This window comes from Ammodytes marinus (assembly GCF_949987685.1).
Source record: "Ammodytes marinus genome assembly, chromosome: 3".
Classification (NCBI taxonomy): domain Eukaryota; kingdom Metazoa; phylum Chordata; class Actinopteri; order Uranoscopiformes; family Ammodytidae; genus Ammodytes; species Ammodytes marinus.
Genome location: NC_137232.1, coordinates 26408700 through 26436655, shown reverse-complemented (window position 1 = coordinate 26436655; position 27956 = coordinate 26408700). Strand labels below are relative to the sequence as shown.

The following is a 27956-nucleotide window of genomic DNA, read 5'->3' as shown; positions in this document are numbered from 1 at the left end:
AAGGACCACTGATTATGAACATCAACCAATACCTATGCAATTACCATGGGACATAGTCCATTGACCGTGGTGATGACTAAGTTCTTTTGCTTAAAATACACTAATTGTTTCCCAATACTTAATTGTAGAGAGAATCAAGGAGCTTACTTTAAAGGGAAATATGACCTATAGTTTACCTGCTTCTCTAAGAAAATGTCCAGCAGAATGACAGTGACACTCTGCAGACATTATGCAAACAATTATGTCACCTTTAACAAATACTACTTTAAACATGTATCACCACAACAGTTTTGTAAAAATGAGTACGTTTATTACAAAGACATGTTTTTTATTACTTCCTTATTTAGGGGACACAAAATAACACACACGCAGACACACACACACACACGCAAACACACACACACACACACACACACACACACACTGTGGCCTCTTGTCATTTTACTGTGGCTCTCTGAAATGGAGAGAGTTGAAGAAAACCCACTTATTCCCACACAATACAAACATTATGTTCAGTATTGTTCAGTGGAATCATTAACCAAAACCAGAGCTGTGGAGCGGCATGTATACGTTGTTCATACATTACCAATACAAAAAACGACATTGGGCACAACTGGGGCCACATGTGCAAAGCTCTAACCACAGTCTGCACAGCAGCAGTTCATGTGGACCAAACTGTAGTTCGTCTTAATTTTCGAACACAGTTTTCAAAACTCTACACTCTTAACCCATGGCTTTAACCACAACCTGTACAACACTGTGGATTTAAAGCACTTTCAAATGCTAACACACTGCTGTCAAAACCGTTAACCACACAATCAAAACAGAATGGATTTCAGCCCAGTGCATTTCAAACACTGCTGATTGCAAATTCAGCTAAAAGCCTAAGCAGGTGCCTTGTTTTAGACTTGTTAATATACTGTATATATACAGTATATACAGTAGCTGGGTTGAGGGTGCAACCCAATCAGAAAAGATCTACAGTTGCATCTGTAATGCAAATTTTTCACCAAACAAACAGGTGAGAGTTGTATCCTTGCTGTAAATGATAACATTACAGGAATTGATTTCTGAATTGCAATTATAAAATATTTACACAGATAGGGCTATATACTAACAGTTGTTAATATAAAATAAAAAACTGTAAAGATATTAAAAATATATATACAGTATTACATTGCTTCTTGTCTACCTAACAAACTGGATTGTAATAAAATACAAATGTCCATGTAAAATAATTTCACTATTTTCTTTAAAGCTAATTCTGATCTCTGTGAAGTCACTCAAATGGTTTAAACTGTAAAGATTAAAAGTTTGTCATTTTTATATCGGTGTCTGATGGTAGTGTTTTTACTCTCAGTAGGCCTATATGTTATCTCAATAAGGATTATTAACAGTGTTTGGTTGCACTGAGCCTGTTTTGAGACATGTGTGAAGAGTTGTGCTGCTTGGAATGATTTTGGTCAATGATGATTATCTGAATGCAGTGTTCTTGACTCTACACTCTGCTAAACTCAGTCCTTAAATTGATTAATCTGAGACTTTTGGCAGTCATGTAGGCTTTTAAAAGCTCCAAGGTTGTTTCCCTGTTTTGCCAAACAGAAAAACTGGCAGACATTCAGGATTGAAAAGTACCCTCTCTCAGCAGCTATGGGGTGTCACATCTATCAGGGGGGAATGGCAATATAGGTACAGGACATTTCCCCACCATCTTTTTTAAAGTATTAAATCAGAGTTGTGTGGTTAAGCACTGGCTAACACTTGGTGGTTTAGAACACTTGATCTTCCTGGTGAAGTTAACCATGACATCCTGTGAAGCTAGGAAGTAAAGGATGGGGTCCAGACAGCTGTTGGCGCTGGCCAAAGGGCGAGTCACCTTGTAGGCCACACTGGAAGCCTCGAGCACAGTACAGCTGATCTGGTGAACATATAAAAAGGTGACATGTCAACATTTAAAGTCAGGATAACTCTGATATATTTCAACAAAAATATAAGCCTAATATAAACTGTCCTCACCTGTGCTGGATTGACCTGCCTCAGGTATCTAAAGGAGTAGTAAAGGCTCCTGGTGAGGTGGAAGGGGAGAAAGCAGAGCATGAACGTCGCCAGCACTATGATGATCATCTTGACAGACTTCTCCTTGGAGCGGTTGGCCGCTGAGTGTCTCCTTTTGCCGTCGGGGCCTGTTTCAGAAGCCCAGGCCGGCTCCAGAAGCTTTCGCACCATGAGGCCATTGCACACCATCACCAACATGAAGGGCAGGGCGAACATGAGAACCGACACCACCGAGCTGTACACCAAGAAGTCATCAAAAAGCTCGGGGCTGGTGGTGTCGTAGCACACACGTGAACTGTTCCCATCCCTGGCAAAAAATGTGATTACAATATATTTAAGGATTATTATTAAAATGGAAGTGCTGTCTTGATTGGCACTGCACCCCCAGACAAGGGGATAGGAGTGACGAAAAGAAGGGAGATAAAATGTAAAAACTGCATTAAGAAAAACAATATAAAAATTGGATTCTTTGCAGTGATGGCCTCGTTTTCTGTAACTTGTAATTTATGATCATCACAGGAAAAATTTGACTGTTTAAGATATATTTAAAAGTTCCTAGTAGCACCTTTAAGTGGGTCCCATTAAGGCCCCCTAAGATTAGGTACTTGGCCAAGCTAGTGCACCACAAAAATCAATGTTTAAAAAGTAAAAACACACAATGAAAACATGTACAGTATTAAGTTAATAATTGAGGAATGAAGGTAATAAAAAAAGCATGGGAAAGAAAGACAGTTACACATGTTTCAACCACCTGATTCTTGAGAAGTACAAAACAGGTGCCTGGCAGAATAAGACAATGGCCCACACTGCCACAGACACCAGCCGGGCCTGGCGAGCAGTGACCCATTGGAGGGAGCGGACCGGATAGCAGATGCCAAGGAACCGGTTCAGAGTGACACAGCACAGGAACAGAATGGAACCTGTAGGAGTGAGGGTTGTTGATGCTCGTTTTCATACTGTTTTGAGTTTAGAAAAACACATAATTTTAACCATAACACTTAGCATTTTTGATATCATTATGTATTTAAAAAAATATATAAATTTACTGCTTTCATAATATGGTGTAATATGATATGTTTTGCATAGTATTGTAATTTACAGCTAGATGGGCGTATCTCCCTCTTCCCGACGTCACATCAATGCCCTTTTTGGTAAGAGGCGGAGTAAAAATCTGACAAGATGGCCACGCGCATAGGGCAGGACGATTGGATGCAGTTGGAATACCTGAGGTCAGCCCGGATGCTAAATCCATTTTATATATTATCTATTTGGGTGCTTCTTGGGATTTTTCTGAGCTCCTGCACCAGTGTCAGGGGGTGACACCAGGTTGTGCGTGCTGCCATGCCGGGAAATACAGAGAGAGTTTTGTGGATCTGATAGTCTTAATCAACTTTGAGTCAACACATTTGGCGATGGCTTGAATGTAACCTCAACCACATTCATTCATATGAAAAAGTTACACACTATAGCTTTGAATACAATTAAGCCAAAGGAAATATAACCATATCATGTATTAAACTGTTTTTTTTTCTTTACCATATAAGTTGGCATAAAACAGGAAGCGTATCAGCTTGCAGAAGGGTTCACTGAATGGCCAGTCATTCTCGTCTGCGTAGTAGTAGATGAGGAAGGGCAGAGTGAGGATGTAGAGTGTGTCACACATGGTCAGGTTGAACATGTAGATGGTGGAGGGCTTCCAGCGCTTAGTGCGGAACACAATCACATACAACGCTGTGGCGTTCAGCACCAGACCAAGGACAAAAACCAGGGCATAGCTGACAGGAAGGAGAATGAACTTGAAGTCTTCGTTAAATTTACAGTAACTGCCATTGGTTTGATTGGTCATGTTAGATGTGAAGGCACCTGAGGGAAGGATAAGCACAAAGGAAGAGATTGTGAATACATTGCATTTAAACTTAAAATACTGTAATGGGAAAATTAAGCAACAATCATACGGTTGTATAGCATCAGGTTTTATTTCAATCATACAGCAAGGATCTCCGCGGAGAGGCCACTAATACAATCACATGTAAGTATGTTGCAAGAGTGAGCCCCGTCCTAATACAGACATGACATATTTAAAGAACATTTAGGGGGAGGAACCGGTTGAGAGGCAGAAACATGGGAGGGGTTAGGTTGCTCTGAGAACGACAGACAGGCCAGGGAGGGGGGGGGAATTGGGGGATAATTCAAGAGGGGGGGATGGGGGGGGGGGGAGACAGGTATGGAGACAGACAGGGTGAGAAATACAATTGATATTATAATCGTGGGTGGGGTAGACTGGCCCAGAACAACAGGAGGTCGTCTACAGGAACATTGCCTTCTTTTCAGATGTATAATCAGGCTGGCTAATCTCCCATCACAATACCTTTTACTTAACCATTAAGAAGTTACCAAGTTTTTTAGGGTGACCTAAGTTATTTCCTTTGGCACGCCTTTGCAACGCAGTCCAGAACCAGTCATGCCATGCCCAAGCACAATTATAAGACCCACAGTAAATTTTGAAGTGTTAAAATAACACTGAAAGAGTTAAATTTAACACCATTTCCGAGTGTATTTGGTCCCACTCAGAATTGGAGTTAAATTAACTCTCTTCAAAGTGTTACAATTTTAGAGTTAAATTAACTCAAAATAGAGTTAAAAATACACTGTATAGTGTTATTTAAAGCCTTATAGAGTACTTTCTACACCCCGTCTTTTAACTACCGAAATTGACACCAACACTAGGAGGCATTCTACTCCAGCTGTTGTTATATTAACTCAGATAGAGTTAATGGAATTTGACACTGCATATTTAACACTGGGGAATTTACTGTGTGCAGTTGTGATTTTGCGATAAACTTTCCAAAAGACAACTTACTTGCTTGAAAATCAAATTTCATTTTAATTGTGCATTTCAAAGAAGGAAAACCATTTTAAGGCTGACTTCCTTTAATTGCATTTTTCTTTCTGAGTGGGTTAAGTAAATGAGAAATTAACTGTGAGCGATAAAGAGAAGAGAAGAGGATAATTAAATGGTGTCGCCCACTTTAAATCATACCAGATAATGTATTTTTTTCTGGTGAACTACGCTAGATCAATGTGTGTTTGAGTAACTGTGCAAACATAGAAAAATAGAGCAGGCTAATGTGTGTGTGTTGTGTAAGAGGATTACTGTTGTAGCACCTGACTCAACTGGTTTATTTAGTTAGATTTATTGACATCTTGACACCTTGTCAAAACAGGTTATGGATGCAATTCCAAGCAGTACCGTCGACAAAACACCGTCGAGCTATGTTAAGTAGGCTAACCGACACGTCATGGGTGGTAGGCCTGTTGTATTCTTAATGCAGTATTTTGCCACAGAGCTGCAACACCTGCATCTTGTGCTGGTTAGTCCAACTTTACATTAGTTATAGATAGTTTTTTCTAATTAGATGAATCAAACCTTGGGAGTTTATTGGGTTTATTTTCCAAGTTTATCTCAGATTGAGCTCCCTGAAACTCCTCACACCCAGCCATTTGTGTATAACATGGTGTTCATGTGTGTATAGTTTCGCAGAATTACACTGATTTTGGCTTCAGCTTGTGTTGTTGTCTTTCATTTTGTTTTGTGGATGTGTCATAACTGGACACAGTGGCATGAAGATGTTTGTATTGACTGTTTTTTACACACTCATTCTGGCTCGGACAAATATTAAAAATAGAAAAAAAGCCCAATTACAAAAACTAAACTAAACTAGCAAACATGCCGTAAAAAAAATCAAAACCAAACAGATTGAAAAAGTCAGAACTAAATAAAGATAAACACTAATAAAAATGCAAAACTATAATAAGCTTGGCTGTACTCATTTTAGCACTTTGCATGTCCAAGTTTTCCAAAACCTCATGGCTGTAAGAGGGTTGGACAGAGGAATAACTTTTTAACTCAAACTAGACCTTGTTTTGAGACCCTGCTCATACCTCCCTCTCTTTACTTGCTGGCGTGCATGCTGCATTGTTGGTTCACTCAGGCTTAGTCCATTTCTCTCCTACTCTACAAATGTGACAAACTCAAGTTCAAACCAGTTATGGGAATTCCATATGGCGCCTTAAACATGCTAACAAGGTGATACCAGACTTACTTGTTTCTCAGTTGACTGAAGAGTTAACCAGCAGTGCATTCTTTTCTTCTCTCTCCGACATTATTTTCTCTTTGTCAAAGACATTGCCTCTTCACTCTGCACCATTTGCGCTCTGCATTTTAGTCTTCAAAACAGCTGCAGTTTACTTGAACAGAAAACAGAACCGATAAACAGCAGCCTCTTTTGTACTTCCTCCAAATTCTTCTTAACTCCTGTGAGCATACCATACCAAACTCAGTTATACTAATACAGTTTTAAAAAAAGCAAGAAGAAATATGTGCCATTTTCTTGTGTAAAAAGATCTACAAATCCAAACAAAAACAAATGACTCACACTGACATTATAAATGCTATCGACTTTCAGAGACTGTCCTGCGTTGACGATTCTGTGTAATGTATCTTCACTCTCACGAGTGGTTGTGGTTTGTATTTGAGGGCAGGGCCGACGGACTGCGGGGGAAAGTGCGACAGTCGTGGGGGGGCCCAAGGCAGAGGGGGGCCCATCAATTTTTTTTTTTTTTTTTTTTTTTTTTTTTTTTTTTTAACAAGTTAAATGTGGGGCCCCGATCTTCGAAGGCCCTGAACAATGCCATTCCAAAAAAAGAAATCATTTACTGGCTTTTTTCTCCCCTGAACCTTGCACGGAGATCAGGGACCTGCGCATGACTAAGGCATGTGTGCGGGAGAATAAGCAGGAGCAAGCCGACAATGAATTGAACTGGTGGCGAAAATAAACGCAGCGATGTTTCTATGGGGATATTTAGCTGTACAGAAATAAGTGCTGGCAAAGCTAGAACAGTTTAAGACTCCACATCACTGTGGCAACACAACCTATCTATCAGCTCAGACAGCGCAGAGAAAAGTCTGATGAATGCATGAGAGTGATGGCCAGGCACAACTGTAAGGTCAGTGTGTGTTGTATTTTCGTATTCAAATAAACAGTTGTTTATTTTTATAGTGCACATTGGCATCTTTGAGCAAAATACCCCCAACATTTTTGCGCCGCGCCTCCTGTGACACTGGCCAGTGACCACCTTCATTAAGACATTTTCTGGGACAAACACTGCTAAAAGTAATGATTTGGTGCTACGCCCCTGTTTGAGGGTGTGCGCACCTCAGACACTACAGTAAGCCTGTCCGACAAGCTACAGCATGTACACAGGGCCCAAGGCTGTTGCTCTTTCTCTTAGTAAAATGTACAGTAGACAAGAAAAATATAGCTACTGCAGTTCTTAAATCGTGTCAAAATTAAGGCAACCATTGCTATGATAAGTTCCGACCCACAGATCAATGATTATTTATTCTTTGTAACATGGCTTTCATTGGGGCATTGGAGAACAAATATTTTGTAAATTTTTGTATTATTTTCATTTCATAAACCACCATTCAAAAAGACAAAGGGCCTTTTGAGAAAAGGACAATCTAATGCAAACACAACTATAACCATAGAGATTTTGCAAGAAGGGTATGTAAACAAATCTAAAATACCAATATGCCAAATGGACTGCATTTCTATACAGTTTTTATCCAAATCATTAGACTTAAAGCATCTCTCATTCACCCATTCACACACAAACTCATATGCCAACTGCAGCAGGCGAAAAGACAGGGTGCTGGCTAACCATTGTGAGAAGTGATCAAAATGCCAATTCTGCGATATAGTGGACGACCACTGTGGCTGCTGAGCCACAATTACACCATAATACATTGATTGATTGATTGATTGATTGATTGATTTTATTCGACCATTTCATATATAAAAACAAGAACAGCACTCTGTTACATTAAAATACATAAAAATCCAGGGATAAAAACACAAAAAAGCCTGAAGGCTTATTTCCATTGTGGTCCCACACAAAACATACACAAAATGTACACATAGCCTAGATAAAAAACATACACACAACAATGACCACCACTAATACAAGCCTAATTACGACTAAGCCATTTTTTTAGGGCCTTTTTAAAATTGCCCAAACTCCCGACCAACTTGAGTGCTCCCGGTAACCTGTTCCAAAGTGCAGCACCGGCATAAAAAAAGGAATCCTTTCCCATGTTGGTCCTCACCCTAGGTGGTACAAAATCAGTGGTGCTACCCCTAGTGGCATGCGTGTGAACTTCACTTACTCGATTAAAATAATTTCTAAAATATTTGGCAACATCCCCATTTACAATCCTATGTACCACACACAGTTGTATCTGAGATACAAGATCATCTACTTTCAACCAACCCAACCTCTCAAAGTGGGAAGATTCAAGATGAGTTCTCATGGGGAGATCAAAAATAAGCCTAACCAACTTATTTTGCGAGGTCTGAAGCCTATGTTTCAAATGCACCGTGACGCCACTGTACCATGAGCCACACACATAATCATAATAAGGCTGAATTAAAGCTGCTGCTAAAATTAACATTGTCCTTTGATCCAGAAACTTTGAAATTCTGGCCAAAAAACGGATTCTATGATTTATTTTGGTGATTGCCTTTTGAGCCTGACCTACACCAGAGAAGTTACAATCTAAAACACAGCCAAGGTAACTGACTGATTCCTTGGATGTCACTGTCCTTTGTGTCTTCACCAAGACAAACTATACAAATTATTACCATTACCTGTGACTTCTCACATTTAAAAAATAATGCAATGTGTGAATCAGAACTCATCATCTATGATGGTTCTTTTCATACGTTTACTTGAAGTACATAGCTGTCACTTTGACACGTCTTACCTTAGTATGGCCAAATGCAATGAAGGCGCTCCTAAGCCAAATCACAAGAGGAATTTTAAACCAATAGCATCCCGGCAGGATCCTAACAAAAACAATAAGATCTCAAAATGACATTCAGCCATTTTCTCCTGTGTCACTGGAGGTGAGGTATGTGTGTGGGTGTCGAGAGAAGTGGTTGGTTTCTCTAAATGTGTGTGTGTGTGTGTGTGTGTGTATGTGTGTGCATTTGTTTGAATGTGTTAGTTTGACAGTCATACTGGAAGGAAAGGTGGGAAACGGCACTTAATGTCTTACCTGGCCCAGAAACTCTAGTATTAATGATTAAATGGCCCTTAACCTTAACCTTGGCCATGGCACGTAGGAGACATGAAGTAAAATACAAGTAGTTTGTTGTCTTTTCTTATGACTAGGCACATTTACTGATTGAAGAGATTCATATGATATTGTCGCTGTTTTTTTTTGCTCTTATCCCACGGTATAATAATCTGCTGTTTGGCAATAAAAAAAACCTTCGACTGTGATGAATTGGAAGTAAACAAGAGGAGGGACATTTCACTACATGTGTGCACAGTTAGATCAGAAACATCACAGTGAGATCAAATTATGATGAAAAAAAACATGACATTAAGGTTACTCAGGCAATTAAAGACACACTTGAATTATTAAAAAGTAAAAGTACTCATTTGTAATGTGTTAAAGTAGGCTATATATTATATAAGTTGTGCTTATTTTAATTACTCAATAAACTGTTGGGTAGTTTAGTCAATAAATCATTTATTCATTTTATAAGATCATCACATGTTTGTGATGCCACTATCCTGTGTGAATCAAGTATTTCTAAAAAGTCTACTTTTAATGTAATCTATCTATCTATCTATCTATCTATCTATCTATCTATCTATCTATCTATCTATCTATCTATCTATCTATCTATCTATCTATCTACCTACCTACCTACCTACCTACCTACCTACCTACCTATCTATCTATCTATCTATCTATCTATCTATCTATCTATCTATCTATCTATCTATCTATCTATCTATCTATCTATCTATCTATCTATCTATCTATCTATCTATCTATCTATCTATCTATCTATCTATCTATCTATCTATCTATCTATCTATCTATCTATCTATCTATCTATCTATCTATCTATCTATCTATCTTTATCGATCTAATTTTAAACTACGAACAAACATACCTACCAGACAAACATAAGCAGAGTGCAAACTGCACTTTATCAAAGCAGCCTCTGCTGTTGCCAACTCATTACAAGCGGTGCAGACACCCTCTGCTGTAATGTGTTCTTTTGATTATTCACTCACCCACTTGCAATGAACCCACGATTACCCTATTTTATCCTGATTAGATAGATTTGAGTTCACAATAGTCTACAAAATAATATCAACAGGTTAAGAGAAATGCATTATTATTTAACATTTTAATGCTTATTTTGATTAGTGTCTACAGTCTGCTTTGCATAGGCCTACTTTTAGCTACAGCCTATTTATTATAAGGCTATTTAGAATTATTATTATGAGCAATCCAGCCGCCATCAAATATATGTCATTGTTTAGTTTTTTTTCCATCTCTCTCTTAAATTCTATTGTTCGTCCTAATCCTTGATCGATTTTTCCTTGATCGACTGCGGTTTCTTGTTGCTATGCAGGTCTGCGGGACGCAGCCTCCTGTCAGTGTCAAGCTTTTCTCCTTGAGCTGCCTCGCAGGAGAAAAAAAAATGCTTCTCAGAGCTTCTCAGTCCCATTCCGTAGTCTCCATTATTTTTGTCCGCGTTTGCACACGTGTGCAGCACAAGTGTTAATGGAAGTCACTGTCAACGCGAGGCGAGAGGAGGCAGAACTAAAAAAGGCTGTCTTTCTGCTCCCAGTGTTTTATTCCCGCAGACCGGGTGTTACGCCGAGGTTTGTATGCCCGACGAGAATTGCATGTAGGCCATGGACATAAAGATGTAGGCCTACCCTAATAAATAGCCTACAACTCTCAACGATCAGGGGTTTAAATGACAAAATAAATACATGTGGCGATGTCAAAGTTGATCAAATAAAGTGTATGCTGATCAAACAATGTGATTCATTCAAAGCGTCTTTATTGAGTGGTAAGGGGTGCACGCATTATTCGGCAGGACTGATTTCTGCCATATGTAGACTAGCTATGGCCTATACATACCAGGGGATGCATATATGCATTTCCTGTTATTTCAGCTTAGGTCATTGCTAAATGTAGGCCTATAGAATTCCCACTGTAGAGCCAAAAAAGCCCAAAATATGAGCAGGTAACCCTTTGATCCATGGGATACATAATTCGGTAGGGCAGGCGGAACTCAGCATAACAGCCTGCACGCCATCCCGCTCCTCGCCGCTGCGGGGAGCCGTCGAGCTGAGTTGCTGAATCGGGTTACCCGTTAAAAACACCTCCTCTTCTCTTCCCTTCCCTCTGCTTTTTTCACTCTCCGTCTGTCTGCTGCCCTGCTTCACACACCACAGTACAGTAAACGCCAGTCCTCTAGTAGTGGCAGCAACCAACACAAAGTGTGTGCAGTCTCTCCTCGTTCAGCTCCAGTTTCTGCTCTTGTGTAAACCAGCCATTTATCATCAATCATGGCCGCCGGAATACAAATTTGACTCCCGTCTTTTCCTCCCTTGTCGTCCGGAGGGGAGGATTTTCTGTTTTAGGGGATACAACAATATTAGTCCCACACTGATTTGGATTTCCTCTCTTGGAATTACAATACTTCTCACAGGAGAAAGCACCATTCATGTCAATACTCCAACATGCAGCCGCCGCCGAGGAAGGTGAGTGATTTCCCCGGGTCCGTTATGTTTTAAACTGGGCTGTACAGACAATGACACCCGCATAATAACAGTGTAGTAACCTTAGAGGTGGATGTTGGGCATTGACCAAGCACAAAAACAAAACGGCGTCTGATGCTGCAGCCTGGAGGAAAGATTAGAAGGGGAGGAAAAAGCATAGGCTAGTCAACATTAGCAGCGTTTGCTAGCTAGGTTAGTCGGTAACCTAGTGATAAATATGCATCTGTCCAGCAGTTAGAGCGCGAGCCGTCACACGTCAAATAACATTAGCTAGGTGGGCTAACGTGAGACGTCTTATACAAGCCGCGAGCCCCTAATAGTTAGAGAATATAATATTGAGGTGCTTAATTTTATACGTCCTGTAGTAGAAATAACTTTAAATCCAAACAAGATACACAGTATAATGTACACACTTATCATGGCATGGATGTTATATAGCTTGCACCCTTTCAGTAATCAAAACAGTGCACAATGTATCATCAGTGTAGTGTAGCACCCTGTGGTTTTTAGCTCATGTACAGTATGTCGTGAAATTGTGTCGCCCAGGAAGCATTAACTAAAAGTTGTCGCATGTCTATTTTAGGATGCTTTCTCGTCTCGAGGGTGGAGACCTTCAGTCAGTCCAGGGTCACATAATTTCATCAAAAGCTGAGCTGACAAAAGCTTCGAGACCGAGGAGACATACTGGCAGAGCCATGTGTGACACTGTTATTGATTCTGTATGGGTTGAGCAAAATACCACAGTCCCCTATAGCTTGGTGTATCTCTGTGTGTGTGTGTGTGTTTTGTCCTGAAATAGATGCATGAGAGCCAATTACCCTGCTGTGAAACCTCTGCACCATTTTCTCTTAATTACCACATATTCCCCCAGTCAGTGCCATTTATGCCCTGGGTTACTACACACAGACAGGCCCTGATTTTGTCATATCATGTCTGCTAAACACGCAGGCAGGATTGCACGCACACAAGTGAACCAGTCCTTTCATCACTGGGCTGTAGAGACCTCCCTAGTTCTGTCCCACTGTGCGTGATCAAGTGCACCATAATGGTCATATTAATTTTGTAAGATCTAATTTTTTCGGCTGTCTGCTTCTTTTCCCATTCCATTTGCTGTGACATTACTTCCAAGTCGAATTAAACAGAATTTTCAAAATACTGATGTGTTACGGGCTGCCACTGCCAATGTGGCTGGCACACTCAGCCAGACTGTGTCAGTATTTGGCTGTTGGATACTAATATTTTCTCTCCCAGTGAGACACATGCATCCCCTTAAGTGTTTTTTCTTTGTCTCAGCACATCTGCTTACAGACTGAGCTCATTTGACTCTCAGATATTAGTTTTATGAGGCTTAAATTAAAGATGGCTGCTAAAAAAAGTATATCCATTCATCTATCTATCTATCTATCTATCTATCTATCTATCTATCTATCTATCTATCTATCTATCTATCTATCTATCTATCTATCTATCTATCTATCTATCTATCTATCTATCTATCTATCTATCTATCTATCTATCTATATGCGTATACAGTATATCTCACATACATTGTGACACATTCAGAGTATTTAATGTATTATAAATTTTTTGTACATTACGTTTAGAGCTTACTGACAAGTCTTGCCATCCCAAATGTACCTATTTCTAATTTTTTAAGTACATGTCTAAAAACTCAAAATAGTAACACAACAATGGCAATGATATCTGGGGAATTACTGCCCAATGAATCAGCCAGCTATTCTGTACTTGTTATATTGTAGTTAAACAGAGAAACGTATGAGAATCAAATCAGCCGCCACAGTGGCTTTGTGTGTGTGTTGGTGTTGGCAGGAGAGCGCTTGTTTGTGTATATTAAGGGAGAGCTCTCTAGCTTTGTTAGCCTTTTTTGCTGTGTGATTGAGACTTGTGTGATTGAGACTGTGATTGAGTGCAGGTTATAGCCCCTGGTCTGACCAGCCAAATGAATCGGCGCATGAGGTGACAAAATTAGCATTGTTTCCCGCTGCATATGGAGTCTGTCTGTAACTTAAATACGATGCAATTGGCCATTAGAGTGTCTTCAGTCACCTCTAAAAAAGCTGCTGCAGCCTTTCCAGAACCTGGACACTGATTGTTACATTGATGGATTACTGATGGGGAGTGTCAGTGTGCTTCCTGTGTGTGTGTGTATGTGTGTGTGTGTGTGTGTGTGTGTGTGTGTGTGTGTGTGTGTGTGTGTGTGTGTGTAGGCTAAAGGAACTCTAGTGCTTAAACTTCCCTCTGACTTTTTCTGTCTTTGTCTCCATCAACTTCTTCATGACTGATACAGATTCAGCTACTGTTAACAAATCACAGCAGAATAGTGGTTTTCACCCGGACTCACTCCGCAGTGCACTTGAATAAAAAAGAGTGGGTGTCGTAATTTAAGTATATGACTTCTTTTCGTTGGATGAAGAAAGACATTTTAAGATACAACCTTGGGATTTCAAAATCACCAGGTTCACTTTTTTTTGTCACAGTTTTGGATAATGTCACTGTGTTTGTTACATTGGTGTGTGGCTACTGGCTTTTTGTGATTTCATGCAACATTTATCCTAGCAAGGGATGGATGCTATGGCTGCTCAGGAAAGAAATCATTATTAATTATTAATGTTTATTTGACTTCCAGGCAGGTTGCTGCGCTCATAGTTTACCTAATCCTTTCATGACCAAGAAGAGACACTCATTTTAGCTCTGCTAATATTAACCACTGTCTCGGATGATATGCAGTTTTAAATCACACTATTGGTATTTCACATGCACCGCGGAAGGTAAATAAATGACAAATCCTCTACTTGACATGCTTTGTTGTTTCCTCCAGGTCAAAGTGACACAGGAGCTGAAGAACACACACACAGAGCAGATGACAAGACTGCACTTTAAGCACCAGACTGAATGCGACCTGCTGGAAGACATGAGGTACGAACACGTTTGTGTCACGTGTATTCGCACACAGAATTCTGTTCTCATCCGCTGAGACAACTGAGAAATACACTCGCCAGCCGATTTGAAATATAGTTATCATCGCTGACTCTGCTGTGCAAGCCATGCACACATGGATGCAGTAATGCACGGAAAGAAAGAAGGAAACAACTAATGAGTGAGAGAGGAGAGAGAAAAAGAGGATTGTCATATTACATTTTTTTTAAAGAACAAAGGGGTCGCTAAAATGACCAAAGGAATGTCATGCTGCTCTCTTCCTGCTCTCTGACTCGGCTTCTTTCTTCCTCTCTTTCTTCTTCCCACAAATTTGATTCTGTATCTCTGTCATCTCTTCCGTTTCCCTCTCTTACATTTTTTTTACCCGTCTCTCTCTTTTGCTCTGAGTCTTTTTTTTTGCGTCTGTCTACATATCTCTCTCTTTCATTTTGGATCAGCTCTGTTTACTCGTGATGTGTGAGTCTGGCGGTTTTCCCTTTTGGATTTTGGCAATGGGAGGGACACCCTGGTTCCTTCACACGCTCTAATTTTTCTGTGTTGACTGAGCATTGATTATTTATGACAGCAATCTCTCTTAATACCTTCAGCTTCTGAGCCTCCATCCCCGTCTTTCTCTCAGCTTTCTCAATTTTCAGGCTTTCTCTACCTCTTTTCTCCCTTTGAATTCCATTTCCTTCCTCTTACTTTCTCCACCTTCTCACTCTTGGGGGGCAGCTCCAGCTGTTTGAGACAAGATTGCCTTGTTGCTGCTGGGTTTTGGAGAGCGAGTGAGCGAGGCCCTGCTCTCACTTGTTGAAGAGGGAGAGCCTGTTAAGCATTTGCAACCACAATGTGTTAGTTCTTTCAGTCAGTGAGGGATGTAGCTACATGCCACCGGGGAAAGATCTCTCCAAATTGGCTTCATCCTCCTCATTGTTATAAAGGTGCTTTTCCATTACAAAGTACAGACTCGACTCTACTCTACTCTACTCTACTCTACTCTACTCTACTCTACTCTACTCTACTCTACTCTACTCTACTCTACTCTACTCTACTCTACTCTACTCTACTCTACTCTACTCTACTCTACACTCTACTCTACTCTACTCTACTCTACTCTACTCTACTCTACTCTACTCTACTCTACTCTACTCTACTCTACTCTACTCTACTCTCTACTCTACTCTACTCTACTCTACTCTACTCTACTCTACTCTACTCTACTCTACTCTACTCTACTCTACTCTACTCTACTCTACTCTACTCTACTCTACCATTACAAGAAAGTACCCATAATAGCACTGCCTCTATAGCCTGGCACCACCCGCCTACGTACTTCCGCTCAATTTTTAGCCAGATAGCTCAAAAAACATGGCCGCCCTTAACGAAAATGTCTTCGCTAAGAGCGGCCGTTTTGCTGCCGTTTTGCCACGATTACGACCTTCGATCGGCCACAACTCGGGACTGGAGTTCGGAAAGCCCGCGGCGGAGGTTCGTAGAATCCTTTGAGCCCGGCCGACGGGCGGGGCGCCGCCGATGCAGGGATTGGCGGCCTGCGCAGGGCTGCCCGTACTTTCAAAATCTCCGCGGGATTTTCTAGTTCTTCATCAGGGCGATTATTTGTACATTTTGTATTAAGGCGATGAAGTAATGTTAGGTCCTTTACCATTGACGGGAGTAACGGCTGTACTTTTTCCAGCATCCACCGAGTGGAGAGACAGCAAGCTCTGAAACTGCGACTGCAACAGTAGCTTGGCTGTTTGTTGTGCAGGATTGGGTGCCTCCCACTGGCTGACATTTACATCAGAGCCAAGAGGGCTGTTAAATAGACATTGACTTTGACCACTGCTGCTACGGTTGTCAGAAGCAGCTGTCTTTTCAGCAGTGTGCTACCTGAGGTGCTAAAAGGCATCAGCTGGCCAAACTGTCAACTGTCTTCACCAATTCCGCTGAAAACACAAATCTGTTCAAACTTCAAAGGACAAAAATTGTTTACATGAGAAGCGTAAAGGAAACATACATTGTAAGACTGGTCCTTTTTAGATGAAATAGATGTTGGACGTGTGCGTCTCTGGTTGAGTGGCTGTTAAGACTGTACTGTATTCTGGGTATACAATTTTTTTTTCTATTTTCAGAACATTTATGGACAAGATTATTATAATTTCATTGCAAAACTAATCAACACATTTATAAAAATAACATTTGTTGACCATAATTGTTAGCTGCAGCCCTACATGATTTACTAACCTGATACTTTGTTGAGACATCCAACTTTCATGTGTCCGTAACTGGCCAGACTGTAATGTGAATGCAGCAGGGGTTTCCACAGGAAGAAGCAATTATTGACCTGCCCCATCCAGGCTCAGAATGCAGAGTTAAACAGAGAATGGATTACAGTCGAAAGCTATAGCCAGTTGGCGAACACTGGTTCATATACAGTAATGCTATTCAAAGTAAAAACCTGTTTGATGTTTTTGGACCAAAACAGTGACCCTAAATTTGTTTATGTAGTATGTAGATCACTTGGCTTCACTTTTGCTAAGTTGCTTATGTCATGTCAACTGAATGACCTCCTTCTCCAAAACAGATTCATGACAGGGAAAGTGTGTGTACATACATGGTTTACAGACACACATGTTCCCACGTAAAGCCGACAGGAGATTCTAACTCCTAAATCCCCAAATCTGCTCAGAGGTTATTTACCCTAATTAATCCACAGGCTAGCTTTAATCAACCCACCCACTCAAACACACATGCACACACAAACGAGTTGCTAGCTATGGTGCATTCAGCCTTTGTGTTTACAAATTATAAAAAAAGGTAAAATGGGAAAGATAAAGACAAAAAGAATGAAGAAAGAAAAAGAGAAATAAAGACAGACGGAAAGGAAAAGAAAAGGGGGAGGGAGTGTATATAATCCTTTGAGTCTGCTTTTTCAGCTGGACTAGTTTTAGGATAGAGGATAAGAGAAAGAGAGGGAGTGGAGAAAGCCATGATGAGTTGGGTTGGACTATGGGAGTCAACTTGGTGTCCTCAATCCAGCTAAATCCCCCCCATACCCCAATGTCTGCCTCAACAGTTTCACACCCACACATCACCTAGGGCACCATGCATACTTGTAATGCTGAATAAGAATGAAGCTGTAACACATTTTCAATGTTGCAATTTTTTAAATATTGGTTTTGTTTGTAGATTTGAACGAGTGAAAGCAATCTGCAAAATGGTCATCATCATTACACTTACTAGTGCCATGATAAAAGCCTTTTGTCGATGTCACAAACCTGTTCTCATTATTAGCAAGATATGTTATGACTACCAACAGTATACCCCTCTGTGAGATGACAGTAATGAGAAAAAAGGATTAGAGTGCCAGTTTATAGCTGATGCCTGGACTGGTCTAGAGCTGGGGCCCTAAGGGGAATTAGGAATCCCCACCCCCCAACATCTGTATTTTGTGTAACACCTTAGCATGGGATACATTACATCTGTTTTTTTATCTAATTTATTGACCAAATCCTAGGAATTATCTGCAGATATCAATTAAACCTAATGGGTCGCCATGCTGAGTAGCTAGATGAGCCTCCTACGTTTGAACCCAAAATGCTACCAGAGCCCTCATTAGTGCTTTTTTACAGCAGCCTCCACAATTTAGGAAGAGAAAATCAATGACTCTGTGTTGAATAAAAGACCCAAATTAATTCAATACTGATTCACACCCTCCTATAATATAATTAGTTGGCCTCTGTATTTAGCTAAACGACACCACAAACAACCTTTGCTGTTATTCATAATCACAGCACGACCCTGTGTAACATTAGACGTAGGGGGCTAGTATCTACTGGAGCCAGGCACGCATAGTTACCACTGTAGTGCATGGTACGATCTGGCGACGACAGCAGGGAAGCCAGAGGTGAAGTAGGTGGGTGATTGCTGATGCAGACCAGGTGAGCGGAGACAGACAGGGGGAGTGGCAGGCATAGGAGGGGGAACACACAGCAACCAGCTGATCACGACACAACCATGAACTTCTGAACATTTATTTATTAGCAGATAACTGAGGGACCATTTCCATACAATGTAATGCTACTTAATGTAACAGGAACCTATAATGTTATGAAAGTATTTTCTAAATATTTTGTCCCCAAAAAGAAAGCCAGACAAAAAGTTCTAAGATAAAATAAATAAACGAGTCTATACAATAAACATGTGATAAAAGTTTGTACATTAAACAGTATGATTATCGTAAAGTATATTGCTGCCTGGTTGCCAGTCAAAACAGCATTCTTGGAATTTGTATAATAGAAAACACTGTGCTCTCTGCTCAATTAACTTTAGTCCCTTTCGATTTTGGATTTGGTATCCTCTGATTAATTAATCATGGCAGCGCACTGAATAGTTTCACTGGCAGTTGCTTTTTCGTTTGAGGCATGTCTTCATGTTTCCACACAGATCGCATCTCACCCAATAGTTTGTTGTGATGTTATGCTATCCTACGCATGGTCATCTCTTTCTGCTCCTATTTCCATTTCTGATTTTGTCACATTGATAAGGATTATGATACTATGATAATACCCCACTTGCTGTGTTTGTTTGTTTAGTATTGTCTGTGTTTTGTATGTTTTTTATATGGACCACCTGAGTCTGGAATAAAGTTTATCTATGATCCATTTGAAAGTTAAAGCCTGGCTTGGCCCTAACAACTGATTTTTCCAGGCTGCAGAGAGTCTGAAAATGTTAAACAACTGTATCATCATTTATGAGCCTTTGACCAGGAGGGGCTTTAACTAGTATCTAATCATTTAGTAACTGCAGTATAACAGCATTGACAGGAAAATCTAAGTATGATACTGTTTTTTTATAGCTTAACTCACCCCCACTATATGTGGGATTTTTAGAGAGGTGGTGCGATGGGGTTTTATAAAAGCTAATGGCTTCAGCGCTGTAAAGAATAATGTACTTTTCACGCTAATACAATTTGAAATCTTTTCATTTTGTTGCTAACTTATGAGTTGTATTATCTGAAACTGAATAAAATTGTGAATGTTTTTGTCTTTGGGTTTGGCGAGGAAAGACGACAGCAGATCTGTTCTATTATGTTTGTGTGTGAAAACATGACCCCCCTTGTCCACCGTCTGTGACTCATGTTGCTTGTCACTGATCTCAGCCTGTCCTGTAAACCATTGATCTTGCTGTTTTTTTCCCACACATTTGATCATTCCCTCTCTCTGCCTTTTATTCGCACACATACAGTACGTACACTTAGTGTCCACTCTTGAGCACTGAAGTGTTTCCTGTCAGACACACACTCATCCGGGCATTTTCTTTCTCCCTTGCTTCTTCATGCACAGCTGATGCTGACACTGCTCTTTGACTCTAGCACCCCATACTTACCAACCAACACACATGACAGGCAGACAGAGCGGTAGGGTTGAGGGAGAGAGATGAGAGAGGGAAGAAGGGGTAGTGGAGAAAGAGAGGGCAAGAAAGCAGGGTGCATAAGAGGAAGGGATAAGAGTAGAGAAAGGAGACACAATTACAAACGCAGGGGGAGGGTAAGGAGACGTTTTAACTAGGGCTGGGAATTGCCAAGGACTTCACGATACGATATGCATCACGATACATGGGTTACGGTATGATATATCACGATACATTGTGATACGATGCATATTGCGATATGTTGAGATATTCCACATAGTAAATTGAAAATGTAAACAGCCAAATACAAGTTGCTGTGTATGATTTGGGTGGTACATCAAATTGCATTATATTGATAATTCAGCTGACAAATTGATTCTAAACAATCAAATTCAAAAACCACAATAAGCATTCATGGTGTCTCTGTTTTTTTCACTTAGTCTAACGAAACACGCAATACCATACAAACTGGCATCGTGGGTGTGAGAGACATTTGTAGCAGGAAATTGGGTGTCCACATTTACATACAGTATGATGTCTCTGCAGTAGTGTAACCATTTTAGTGTGAAAAGCCTAGACATGTCTAGAGATCCCAGTGAGTGTGTTTTTACGTTTCTGTGTGTCTGTACTGTGTTGTATGTCCAGAGGCCGTTAATAGAACACAGGTATATTGCAATGCTGAGATACCACAGCACAACGTGTCGGAAAGAAGGCATTCATATTTGCATTATGTACTAAGTATGTGTTCCGAAAATGGAGTTGAATTTATTTAATTGTATTCTCAATATTGAATACTTAATTCAAATAGTCCACTAATGGCGCTTTTCCACTGCATGGTATCAGCTCAACTCGACTCGACTCAACTCGCATTTTTGGCGTTTCCACCGCAAGAAAATGGTACCTGGAGCCAGGTAGCGGCTGTTTTTTTGGTATCGCCTCGCTCTAGGTTCCAAGCGAGCTGAGACGATGCTAAAAGGTGACGTCGGCAGACTGCTGGCCACTGATTGGCCAGAGACTACCGGCTTCATTCTGTTGTATATTCTCCCAAACTCTCCGGGATTTTTCAAGTGTATTTTATCTCCGTAGCCTACTGATACCGGTAGGGCTCCCTTCACCGTAGGTAGTATTTCTGCAAGATAGCCCAGCGTTAAACACTGGGAATGTGCTCCAGGCTGAAGCCTCCAGCCTATTGTAGTAGATCATTGACAGGGATAATCATTACAGGTTTGTGTGTGCGCTCTTAAGTGCTGGATTTAAAAGACTGGTTAAGTTATTGAGATTTTCTGAAGTTTTTTTTTTTGTGAATTAATTATATAAATGTAAAGCATCCTCTGTCACAAACAGGCCAAGCACTGAATGTCTAGCACAAAATGATGCCTTGGGAATTTTTTTTACAAAATCCACTGCCCTATTTGTTTGGTCTGTAATTAGCATAGAGAGATTTGGCAGTAATTATGTTGTCTACACTCACAGTGTTGTCTTCCCCCACAGTTTCCTTTCCCTGTTGTTGCGCGATTGTAGCAGTTAAGGTCCCTCACACAATCTCTTTTATGGAGTTCAACCTTGCAATATGGTTGGTCTTAGCAACCTTTGACCACCAAAATGTAATGGTAACACTTTGTAATAAGGGTACACTGAAGGCTGTTACATACTCCGCAAGAAGAAAGAACAAAGTTCTCGGTGACAGAGCTGTGAGAAGTTCTTTCTGGTCTGACATTACATACTTCACGAGAACTCAACTGCCGAACTCCTCACCGCGGCGCATTGTTACCATGGTTATTGACTCAGTAGCGCCAGCTGATTTCACTTCGCTTTCCTCATTGACTTCAGACTGACCAATCACACAATAGTTCTCGGACAAGCTGCGAGAAGAAAGTTCGGCCCGGGTGATGTGTCGAGAACAAGCTGCAAGAACAGCTAAACAAGAGCTGAGAGAAGAAAATTACGTAATTTTCTTCTCGCAGCTCTGTCACCGAGAACTTTGTTCATTCTTCTCGCGGAGTATGTAACAGCCTTAAGTAACTGTTAGTTGATGCTTAGTGCATACTTAAGCATAAACTATGCTTAGTCAACTAATGTTTAGTTAAGCATTAAGTAAGCAAAACCTTATGCTCGGTTAATTCTTATTGATTATTAACTAAGAAGTTATTAATAGTTAGTTAACTCTTATTAACCGTTAACTAAGCATTAATTGACAGTTAATGAATGAACCCTTATTGTAAAGTGTTTTCGGGATTCGAACCGGGTCTGCTACGAGGAGGACTGAGCCTCGCACCATGAGCGCTCCCATTTATCTGTCCTTTTAATCGTATACCTAAGGTTATGTTTTTCATTCTGCACATTCTGTTACGGTTGGGTCTGGAGGACACAGGCGCAGAGACAGTGTGAGTAAAAGAAGATTTATTTTAGGAGAAAACCAGCAGGGTGTTAGGACCGGGATCCGGGGAGGGAAACTGGCTGGCATGGGGGTCCAGGGAGAGAGCAACGGGGCAAGTCCAGGGGGCTGAGTGGAAGCAGGCTAGAGCGGGCAGGCAGGAGGGGTCCGAGGAGTAGTGCTGGAGAGCTAGGGCTGGAGCTGGTGGCTAGAGTCAGGCCGGGAGAACTGTGGCAGAGAAACAGGGGTTAACCAGGAAAAAGTGGAACAGAGCATAGCTGAAAACAAGTGAGCGAGAGAGTGACCTGACTGTGTGAAAAACAGAAGCTACAATCTGGCAGTGTCTGGAAGGTAGGCCCGGGTATAAGTAGCGCAGTTGATGAAGATTGAAGGCAGCTGCGAATGTTGTTAATTGACTCCAGCACACCAGGCTCCACCCCTGCAATTAGCTCAGCACACAAACACAGGTGAAAAGGGAAAACACATATAAGGCCAAGGAGCCCAAACGGGATCATGACACATTCCTTATGTGTGATAAGAGCTTCCACTGTCTTTGCTGCTAGGACAAGGGGGAATATTGTAGGGGTTTGTGCATTTTGTGGGTGCAAACTGCAGTGCTTTTTTCTGTCTGGCAAACAAAAGAAAAAAAAAGTAGGGGAGAACGGGGTAATTTGTCACATGGGTTGGATGTCACAATCGTTATATCTCGGAACCAGAAGGTGCTGTCTGTGAAATTTTGGTATGTAAATATCCAGAATTGGGATCAGAGGTCACCTACATAGTCTTCCTTGGAGTTAAACCGCTGAATTTGAGGTGAGACGACTGTTTGTGTTTTTCATGTCAAATTCAAAATATTTAGCTCCTCAGTATTTTTCTTCCAGGCTCTTACACAATGGGTTTATAACAAAACACTTGTCACCCATACAAAGTGTGAAGGGTAAACTATAGTTTAGATTGTGGTTAGCGAGCTAATTAGTTGTCAGATGGTTGTTGGCCTTGATGCTAGCAAGAAATTCAAGTTGGGGTTGGTCGTCACATTTTTTGGGGGGTTGGTTGTCACATGTTATCTCAAGGCTGCAGCCAGAAAAGGAACTCAATAATGAAAAAAATTGTCAAGCTGCATCCTCACTGACACCCCAGAGAAGGAAATAATAGAGCAGGAAAAGGCAGCTTGCATGCAAAAGAAAAAAGGGCAACAAAATCAAAACAACCCAGTGCATCCCAAACTGGACCAGCTGCCAAGGCTACAGTAAGTTATGTAGGCCTATTTGTCAACTTGACAATGCAATTAAACTTTCAAATTTAGTTCTACTTGCTTGCCTTCTTTTTAAGATTATTCCCATTAAGATAACATTGTGACAAACAACCCCATAGTGTTTGACAACCAACCCCTTGATGGGGTTGGTTGTCACAATGTGTAAGGGTGTCTTTGATGATTAATTTCTTCTTTATTACAATAAGAAAGAAAGAGTGAGGGGTACACATTTCAAGCCAACACCTTAAGCTTCAATTTAATGTAGGAATGACTATTGAAAGATGTTTAGGTGATAAGCAATTCTCACTAGAGTAAAAAGTGTGCCTACTTACCCCGTTCTCCCCTAATTAATTTTTTGCCTAATGTCAAGGTCAATGAGTCCCCTCCTGAAATGTTTGAACAGAATGAAGACGATTGGTACACTTGTGCCTTTCATTACAGGGTTATTACAATTTTTTTTACACATTACTTTTACTTGTCAGCTGCTCTCAGCTTTTGTTTGAATTTCTAACAATTATGTATTATTATTATTATTATTATTATTATTATTATTATTATTATTATTATTATTATTATTATTATTATTATTATTATTATTATTATTATTATTATTATTATTATTATTATTACTATTATGTAATATTCAACCCCTTTAGACACTTAAGCGAATCTATCCTTCTCTCTCTATTTGTAGGAGCTACAGTCTGAAGAAGGGACAGCTGGAGAGGGACTATGCACAGGTAAGACAGACTGGACTATTCGTTCGGCATGTTTACATTAGTTATCCATGAATAACTACTACTGAAAGACCGACTTGCCTTTACACGTGGCTTTTTTCTTATTATTTCTGGTATAAATTGCCTTTTATTACACAAATGCTGCTTTATCAGATGGATACATATTATCTTGGTACTTAGTAATCCACTTACTCTGTCCCTCCTTTTTAATTTGTAAAAAATGGTTTTAATAAAGCCTGAAATCTAATAGATAATTTTCTGTATAACTGAACAACACTATCATATTTTGTAAATCGGGTAAACGTCCTAGTAAATGTTTATGTAATTAGTTGGTTGGTTGGTGTCCGTATATGCAGCATCTCCCTCACATTTGGTTGGTTACCTTACTTATTTAGAATTGGTTTGAAATCAGATTTTGAAGGGAAGTCGATACTATATTTGTAGCCAACTTCAAATGAATAAAAGCTCACATATGTGATGCAGGCCACATTTGGTTTCACTTCCCATCTTCCAGTTTGGTTATTCGCATATGTTCCAATGTTTCTTTTGCCCGATTTCTTTCGGGCGTTCTTTCTTCCTCTTTCAGATGAATAAAATGCTGCATAGCAATCAGGAATTGTGCAAGTTAGGGAGAGCATAGGGTTTTTTTTTCATGTAAATAAGCCAAGTGCCGCCATTTTAAGCTGTACTGCTTCTTCTTATTATCAGCCACTAGCAATTCCACCCAGCATGCAGCCAAGTAGTCTGAGTTACCTTGTTCAAGAGGCAGGATTTCAATGTCAGGACCCCGAATCAGACATTATGGTCTCTGTTGGTTCATTCAGCTCATACACCAAATCTGTTGTTCCGATTTTCTTACTTAGGGCTCATAGCTAGGTGGACCTTCAGAAAGTCACAGATGAGTTTAAGCTCCTAACATCAGTACTCATTCAGAAGTTCTTTTTTATTTTTATCTTATTGCCTTGCTCTCAGGTTCAAGACATGGTGACAGAAACCATTCCTTAATGTGTGCGCTAATTTTTAAAGAAGAAATGGGCAAAGGTCGTTCATCACTAGTTAGCTTTAGTCAAATACTGGTAGTCAATAGGTAACGTTAGCCTGCCTCCGCTGACAGTCAGAAAATAAATGTAAATGTCACTATACGGCCCTGTGGGCTGGCCTGTTGCGACTTGTTTATTTATCACGTTATGTTGCACTCTATATTTTCTTGCACTTTGTCATTTGAAATAAAATACTGGAAGGAAACTGCAAAATCACAGTTGGAATTTTTAACTATGGTTCGAATCTACTTCGTCTGCGAGGGTTCCCGACTGATGATTCGAATCATCGACATTCAGGGGGCAGCCCTAGTTTGTTGAAACATATCTTTTGATCCGATGTAGATCTATGTTAATTTATGAAGCTAAAGGGGTGTATGATCAGCTACATGATTACTATTCAGACTTAAGTGAAAACATTCACAAGTGCTAGCATTTCTGGGCTGCAGAATGACTCCTTCCCCCGCCATTAAATAATTTTCATCTATCAGACAGCCGCTTTGAGTGTGCTGCAGATCTGTCAGGCCACACAAAGTCATAATGCATTTCCCAGTAGAATGCTGCGTCAGCACATTTCTCTTACTAAGCATTAGTTGAGCAGCGTCTAAGTAGAATCCAAGCAGTTCCTGTGTGAAAGACTGTCTGATTTGTATTGTATTTTGCAGACGCTCAACTTAAGCTCCCTACACATGCACAGTCACACACACATGTCCATACAAAATCCTTCCGTAGCTTAATGAAATACATTCTTATGCATAATTTCCCATACAACTCTTAACTTAATATTAACATACCACTATTCACTCTGTGCAGCTGTCCATAACAATAACGGTCCTTTTTAATCCTAATTGTTGTATATCATGACAGGATGAGATGGGAAGAGAGTGGAGAAAAGTGCTTCTTAGTGTGTGTTTGTGTGTAGTATGTGTGTATGTGTGTGTGTGTGTGTGTCTTCATTTGTGGTTTGAATGATTAGGTATGAGTTTCCTGTGGTCAGCCCCTCTAGTTTCAGACACTCATTATCTCCCCCTCTACCTCACTACTGCTCTCTCACTATTCTCCCTCAGCACTGTCTTTTTCACCTTAGAAATAAAGGTTGCTTAGCAACAAACCCCCTCCTCAGTAGGACAATGGATCCCCTCCTAATTGTGTGTGTGTGTGTGTGTGTGTGTGTGTGTGTGTGTGTGTGTGTGTGTGTGTGTGTGTGTGTGTGTGTGTGTGTGTGTGTGTTATGTGTGGAAAAGTCTAAATGCAGATGTATAACGAATGGGACATGTTTATTTTTTCAGCATCCCATAATCAAACTCATTCTGGTCTCTCTATACTCTAATTGTAATAGCTTTCTAAGGGCACGTCTGCCCTTGACTCTTGTCTCTCTTTTCACTAGACACTCAGGTATTCAACTGACGGTTGCTTATTGGCTCCCTTCTATCGATACAGACATATATCAGGCCAATCAGCTGGTTCAACTGAGAGACAGACAGAGAAAGGGAGAGGGGAGGGCACACGCTTTAAGGAACAGGCGGAGAGGCAGGGAAAGGAACAGACGTGATAATTGAACATAATAGAGATGGAGCAGAGGGGCGGTGTCGAGAGGACAACGGAGAGAAAAAGAAAGTCAACATGCTGTCGTGTAACCTTTGTCCTTTCACTGTGTCGGACCAGACGTCCCCTCTGTGAAGAAGTTGTCCACAATTACCAGCCGTCAATCAAAAGCTTTCTGTGTGTGTGTGTAAGCGTGTGAGTGTTAGCTGTTTGTCCTATATTCCACTCCCACGGTCAACATTACTGGAATAGTTTTAGGTTGGGGTCACACATAACTGTAGCCTACTGCCCAAAAAGGCCAGCCTGTTCTGGCTGTCGTTTTGTGTCGGTGTCCTACTGTGGCACCCGCAGGGAACCGTCGTCTCATGTAAATCAGCCTTCACATTATGGGTAGTTTTCATGCTCTTTGAGCTCTCTTAATACATGATTTGGTTTGGTTTCTACATTTGATCTGAAATAGTCAACTCACAGTAGATGATGTGCAAATGTAAAACAGTCAAAATAGTCTCAGTCATTCTAATTATATTTTCGCCTCCCCTCTTAATCTTTCTTCTTGCCGTACATTGGCACATCCCTTACATACCACCAGCTCATGCACACATCCATCATATCCAACTTATTAATTATGTATTTGTCACTATGGAACCCATGTTGGATCTACATTAACTGTGACAAGGTTGATAGAAAATAAAAGACATCCAACAACAGGAGAGAGACAACCATTAGGAAAGTGACTATTTGTCTTTGATCTCTTCTTTCACAGACAAAAACAAACACACGTTTACGCACATCACACGCAATACCTTCACATCATTGCTCTCTCGCTCTGTCTTAGCTTACTCTGCAGATGTGGCTGTCAGAGACATCCTAACACAACACACACACACACACACACACACACACACACACACACACACACACACACACACACACACACA

At 40.5% G+C, this 27956-nt stretch overlaps 2 protein-coding genes across 5 annotated transcripts in view; one reads left to right on the top strand and one right to left on the bottom strand.

The window, feature by feature from the left end:
- Window positions 1–291: 291 nt before the first annotated feature.
- Window positions 292–6545, bottom strand: p2ry2.1 (purinergic receptor P2Y2, tandem duplicate 1). Of its 3 annotated transcripts, none has more exons than XM_080025185.1 (6): window positions 6498–6545; window positions 6159–6303; window positions 3592–3918; window positions 2807–2975; window positions 2017–2362; window positions 292–1918 (listed from the first exon to the last, which is right to left on the bottom strand). In XM_080025185.1, the coding sequence occupies exons 3-6, from the start codon at window positions 3899–3901 to the stop codon at window positions 1730–1732; spliced, it is 1014 nt and encodes a 337-aa protein (XP_079881311.1). In that variant the 5' UTR covers window positions 3902–3918; window positions 6159–6303; window positions 6498–6545; the 3' UTR covers window positions 292–1729. The 3 variants fall into 3 exon arrangements, with proteins under 3 accessions (XP_079881311.1, XP_079881310.1, XP_079881309.1); XM_080025184.1 differs by having other exon boundaries at window positions 6492–6541; XM_080025183.1 differs by having other exon boundaries at window positions 6159–6538.
- Window positions 6546–11514: 4969 nt separating this feature from the next.
- The window catches only part of fchsd2 (FCH and double SH3 domains 2), a 61408-nt gene continuing 44966 nt past the window's right edge, over window positions 11515–27956 (top strand). Inside the window, exons 1-3 of one of the 2 annotated variants that reach the window (XM_080053370.1) lie at window positions 11515–11700; window positions 14558–14655; window positions 24394–24439. In XM_080053370.1, the coding sequence (XP_079909496.1) occupies window positions 11680–11700; window positions 14558–14655; window positions 24394–24439 (165 nt within the window). In that variant the 5' untranslated portion in view covers window positions 11515–11679. The remainder of the gene's footprint in view (window positions 11701–14557; window positions 14656–24393; window positions 24440–27956) is intronic. The other variant, XM_080053371.1, reaches the window with a different exon arrangement.